Source organism: Myotis daubentonii, chromosome 11, assembly GCF_963259705.1.
Source record: "Myotis daubentonii chromosome 11, mMyoDau2.1, whole genome shotgun sequence".
NCBI lineage: Eukaryota > Metazoa > Chordata > Mammalia > Chiroptera > Vespertilionidae > Myotis > Myotis daubentonii.
In genome coordinates this window covers 64,616,764-64,622,763 of record NC_081850.1, presented here as the reverse complement: position 1 = coordinate 64,622,763, position 6,000 = coordinate 64,616,764, and the positions used below count along the sequence as shown (strand labels likewise).

The following is a 6,000-nucleotide window of genomic DNA, read 5'->3' as shown; positions in this document are numbered from 1 at the left end:
AACAACGCCTTTGGGATCTGTCTCAGTGACTCCCACCACCATCAACCCAGTTGCCCAAACCAGAAATCTAGGTGACATCGGTTATGGCTCTTTCCTTCTCCTCCATTTTACTGCTCATAAAATCCAGTGCATTCCTCTCACTACCGCTCTCAGTCGCCACTCCTCTCCATCCTCCTGGCCAGTGCCTGCTCCTGGGACAAGTCCTCTCCTGCCCGGATTCCTGCGGCCGCGCCAGGCTGCTCTCCCTGCCTCCCCAGCCCCAACCCCAGCCCTCCAGAGCGGACTCGGGGAGACTTTCCTGATGCAGTCACTCAGCTTAAAATCGAGTTACAGCTTCTCCGCAACACCCTTTACTTGGTCTATGAGGTCTTATTTATTTGCATCTTGATGCCTCTCTCCAAGCATCTAGAATACTGTACCCTGTCCCCACCTCTGCATATGCCTTTCTCACCTGCTTGGTTTCCGCTCCCACCTTTCTCTCATCCTCGGGGGTTTAGCTGACTTCCCGGAGCAGCAGGACCCCCTGCCGGCCCCGCGCCCACCACAACTCTGTCGCCCAAAGTTTAAGGTCTTGGCACCTGGTCGCCCGGGCCAGCGGCTTCTCGCCCTTCGTTGTGCTTTTGGGCCACAAACTCTTGCCCTTGAGCTCCAGCCACTCAGCCAGGCCTCCCACTTCCCACAAGATTCCTGCTCCTTCTTCCCTCCAACTCCCTCTGCCATCCCGGGGTGCCTCCCTGAGCCCCCGACCGGCTGGGATGCCAGGGCGCGATGGCCGTTCCCTCTGGCACCGTCGGGACCCTCTGCTCAGCTGGGCCGCTATCTGCCGGGCGGCGGCTCGCACTGTGGGAACCTACGCGCCCCGAGGGCCGGCCCCAGTCGCTGCCCCTGTGTGTCCCCAGGGCCCCCGCGCGCCCGGCAGGTGCACGAAGGAGAGAAGGAGCGAGTGGATGACGGAGCGTCCGCGGAGGGCGCCGGCCGGGCCGCCTCCCCGGGACCCCGCGGGCGCTCTCCGCTCCGCAGCGCCGCGCCGGAAGCGGCCGGGCCGGCCCCCTCCCCGCAGCGCCCGCCGCCTTATCTCGGCGCCTCGGGCCCAGGAGGAGACGCGGGCGCCAGGAGGGACGCGGCGGCGGCATGGGCCGGGGGCCCCGGGGCGCGGGCCACCTGCCGCGCCGCCTGCTGTCGCTGCTGCTGCTGCTCGGCCTGGCCCGCGGCGCGACCGGAGCGCGGGGCGCCGACGGTGAGTGCGGACGGGCGCGGGCGCCGCTCGAGGCCCCCGGGGCGCTGGCGGGGCCTCCACGAGGCTGGGCGCGCCCGAGGCGCACTTCCCCGCCCCTGGGCCGGACCCGCGCAGGCTCGGGCGTGGGGCGCAGGTGGGGCTGCCCTGGCCGTTGGGGATCGGGAAGGCGGGGCTCAGAGAAGCAGGAGGGGCTCCCCTCCCCGGCCTTCCCGCCCCATCCCGGAGCCGCCGGGCAGACCTGTTTGGAGACGGCCTTGCCCGCGCCCCCGAGGGGTTGAGGGGAGCTGGGGGCTGGGCGGTAGCGGCGCCCCAGGGTGAGCCGCCCGGCCTGGGAGGGCGTTCCCGCTGCACTGTCACGCTGCTGGCTCTGCAGTAGCTTTTGCACAACAAATTCTAGAAGCAATTTTCTTTCTACCTTTTAATATTTTCACCTAGATGATGCGGTAAGGTGCTCATATGGTGAGAATAAAGTATAAAGTTTACAGGAAGAAAGCATTCATTCATTCATTCATTCATTCATTCATTCAACAGATGGCCTTTGTTTCCCTGTAGAGGGTTTGATGAGGTCTTTGTGCTGAACCTCAACGAGTTCATCTCCTGCAGGTGACAGACAAGCAAATAGTCCATTTCCAGGCAATTGGAGTAGTTAGTTCCCCCTCCACCACCACCTTCAAACGCAGTGTTGAGTTCAGACATGTAGGGGAGGGGGCATTTATCCAAACAACTATAAGAGAAGGCAGATGCCATAGGTGCTTTGAGAAGGTGGGGGTGGTTAGAGGAGGGAGAGGTTACTTCTAGCTGAGGAACCGTGGCGTCATGGGTGAGGCGACCCTTTAACCAGACCTACTAGGATTGGTGATATTTGGATAAGGGATGATGAGAGAAAGGCACCCCAGCTCATGGCAGAGGCACAGTGAGCACTCCACAAATACGTATAGAACGGTGAATTCCAGGCGGAGGGGCAGAGACAGGAAGCAAAAGCAGGGCCCAGCAGTTCTGATTGGTTTGCAGGAGATGGCTGGGAAGTGGGGTGGGAAAGCAGGTTGGATTGAGCCAGAAGGCGGAGTGCCTTAACTGGCCCGACGCGGCTTTGAGACCTAGTTGTTTCTGGGCAGTGGGAAGCCATTGGAAGACATTGCAGGTGTCTGTACAGAGTGATATAAAAAGTGGCTATAAGGAAACCCACTAACTTCCTTAATAAAACCAAACACTGATCCTGAAGTGGAAGGAACTTCTATGTAAGGAGAAAGGGGGGTGCTTTGCAGCTCAGACTCCTGTCCCCCCAAATTTTCTTTATTTGGGACTTTTACCATCACTGGTGGGTATTTCTCTTGATGGCTCAACCTTCTGAAGTGGCCATTTTTGTACTTCGGTGCTCTCGTAGGCTTTCTAACTTCCTTCCCTAACATGGCCTCCCATGGCAGTGTGCATAAACGCTTGTAGACCCTTGGAACCTATTTCAGAATGAGCTTTTTTTGTGTGTGTATAATTTTTAATTGAATTTATTGGGGTGACATTAGTTAAAATTATATAGGTGTCATACATCATCTATATATTGTATTGTGTGTCCACCACTCCATCCATCACCATTTATCTCTCCTTTACCCTCTTCTATGTCCTTCCATTCCCCCCCTCTCCCCTGTTAGAATCTTTGTGTTAAGACTCTCTAGACTAGCAAACTGTCCAATATACAGTAGTCTCATCGAATTGTTGGGCTAAGATGGTTGAACAAAGTAACTTTCTCAGGTCATCCATCTGCAGGTACTTAAAGGCTGTGGGATGAATTTGGGGAAATAGAAGCCAGGGTTGCCTGATTGAACCTTCTCTCCTTATGTAGGCATTCTCCCTTCCTTTACAACCTTGGAGAACCTGATTTTATTAAGAGCAGGTTTCTTGATAGTGGACCAAGTGGGGAATGACTGGAGCCATAGAGCCACTGAGGAAGTTGGGGCAGTAGCTGGCCTAGAAATTCTAAGGGCTGGCTTCACAGTGGGACAGCAGGAGGAGAGGACTGAATGTAGTGGTCAGGGGGAGTGGATCCCGAAGGACTTCCTAACAGACATGAACGTACAAGGGAACCGAAGATGAAAGACGACAGTAAGGGTTGCGGGGTGGGTGACTTGGGTCTGTGGTTCTCTAGGAGGAGCAAAAAGATTTGGGAAGAAAGATGACTAGTTGTTTTATTATATATGTGTTTTTTTTTAATATGGCAGTTTATTATCTCACTTAAGTTTGGAAGCTGTGTAGTTCCTGGCTTGATTAATGACATCATCAGGCTCCTCTAGTTTTCATCTCTGGCTGACTAGTTGTTTTAGATAACCTGGATTGGAGGTGATGTTAGGGCTTTCGGGTTAAATCAGTAGGGAGTTAAGACTGTGACAGGAGATGTCTGCAAATGATGTAGACTTGATGGTCACTTGGAGCCTGTGGTTAATACGAGTTAGAGGACCAAGGACAGATTTTTTTGGGAAATCAAATTTAGATGGTAGAAGACTGTAGAGGAGAAAGAGCAGCAGCTACAAAGGTAGGAGGAAGACGGGGTTAGCATAGCATCAAGGAACCCGGGGGGAGGAAAATCCAAGGGGGTGGAGATGGAGAAGAAGAAGGCTTTGGATTTGGTGACTCAGGTCTGAGGTGAGCCAGCTCCAGCAGAGCAGTGAGGGTGCGAGTCAGAGACAAAGGGCTCTAGAGCAGTGATTTTCAACCCATGTGCCACAAGACTTTTTAAAACATGCAATACCTGACTATTTAGTCAGGGGCACTGACCTCTTTCCCCTTAGATTGTCCAATAAAAGAATGACAACGGCCAACACAACCGTAGCCATCTGGTGGGAGTGAATCAAAATTATGCCTAATCTTTTGGGGTCAGATTGGCCAAAAATATATTTTTTGGTGTGCTGCAGAATTTTAGTAATTCGTTTATCTGTGCCATAAGATGAAAAAGGTTGAAAATCCTGCTCTAGAGGGTACAGAGACTTGGCTGCAGAGCGAATGCTCTTTAAAGAAGAGAAGGAAATGGAAGGTAGCCTTCAGTGGGGCTGGCCAGGTCAGTTGAGCAATGTTTTTGCGGGGGGTTGAAGGTGGTAAAGCAGACCCAGAACATTTTAGACTCACGGGCTTCATTTAGTAGGAAGGAAGAAAATAAAGATGCAAAAATAAATGAGATATTCCCTGGAGCAGGTTGATAGGCAAAGTTGGCCTACAAGTGAGAAAGCTTAGTTTCAGGAAGGGGACAGAAGGGGAAGAATGGAGAACTGCTCGTCCCTCCCCCCACAGCCGTCTCCTCAGTGAGTCTATTCATATTTCCAAACCAACCCCGCTGTCCTGACTCCCTGGAAGCCCCCTGGTGTTCTATGGTCCCTTTGCAGTACCAGAGACACCATGCCCATGCCTCTGTACCATATTTGTATGGGGCACACACTATTCACATACACATTTCTATGGTCCTCTAGATACTTACACCAGTGTAATTGTTAAGAGCTCCTTGTGAGTAGGGACCGTGGCTTGTGTGAGGAACCTGATACGGAAATAAATGAAGACCACCCAAATAAGAAAAGGCACGGCGATTTCGTCAGAGCTTACTATAGCCGCCATCACATTTGTCAGAGACTCAAAGGCAGGCAGGGGAGTGAGTGTAAAGCTTTCAAGTGCAGTGGTTCTCAACCTTCCTAATACCTCGACCCTTTAATACAGTTCCTCATGTTGTGGTGACCCCCAATTTCATTGTTACAAATTGAACATAATGAAAGCATAGTGATTAATCACAAAAACAATATGTAATTATATATGTGTTTTCTGATGGTCTTAGGCGACCCCTGTGAAAGGGTCGTTCGACCCCCAAAGGGGTCGCGACCCACAAGTTGAGAACCGCTGTTCTAGTGGAACAAAGGGGACGTCTTCAGGTGTGCCCTCCTTGGATGTTGACAGGGGGAAGCTGGAGGCGGCTTATTGCTGAGACAGGCTAGTAAGCCAGAATAGGGAAACTGAGGCAGATAGTTAAACAGCAGGTTGCAGCCGTCTAGTAAATCCCATCTTTTCTAAATTAAAGACACTTAAGAGTAAAATGGTTTTCACTTCTCCCCAACCACAGGGTAAATAGCTTAAATCACCCTGCTCAGGGAGGGAGAGAGCAGAAATCCAATTATTGCCATTTGCCAATCACACCCAATGAAGTTAAGAGAATAAATCTCATTTTGGTACATCAGCATAAAACTGATGAATATTCTATTGAGATCCTCCCCTAAAACTTCCCTTAAACTCCCAGCCTTTAAAACCCTCAAAACCAAGGTACCCAGCACATGCTCTCCCTCCCACATCTCCTAAACACTAAAGGACCCCATGAGGCTTGCAACCAGGGCAGCAATGGATGGGGCAGTTTGTCACAAGCAAGCCCCCTGAACCTGTTCCAAGGCCCCCTTTTCTCTGACTTCTTAGTCTGACTTCTCATTTCCCCACCTAGTCCCTCCTGTTATCCTAGCCCTTCCTTGATTCACTGTCCCCAGCTTTAATAAACACCGTCTAAAATCCACCTGGACTTGTGAAAATTTTCCTACACAAAATCAAGAATCCACACCCTACCTGCTGGCCCCAGGCAGACCAGCTGAGGGCCAAGTCCCCTTTCCAGTAACACTACCAACAGGAGTCCTATATGATTGGTTAGGGGAGCATATTTGGCTTTCCCTGATTGGTCCTAAGTTGAAATGCTGGGGTGGGGCAGAGGAGCAGAAATTAGGGAAGTTGGCTCTTATTAAGGCCTGGCCATT

At 52.0% G+C, this 6,000-nt stretch overlaps 1 protein-coding gene across 4 annotated transcripts in view; it reads left to right on the top strand.

Moving 5' to 3' along the window:
* The first annotated feature begins 985 nt into the window (after positions 1–985).
* SUSD1 (sushi domain containing 1) overlaps positions 986–6,000 on the top strand; it is a 92,772-nt gene continuing 87,757 nt past the window's right edge. For all 4 annotated transcript variants that reach the window (XR_009447698.1, XM_059657652.1, XM_059657653.1 and 1 more), the window contains exon 1: positions 986–1,237. Coding sequence is in view for 3 of the 4 variants with exons in the window: in XM_059657652.1 (XP_059513635.1) it covers positions 1,132–1,237 (106 nt within the window). In the remaining variant the exon portion in view is untranslated. The remainder of the gene's footprint in view (positions 1,238–6,000) is intronic.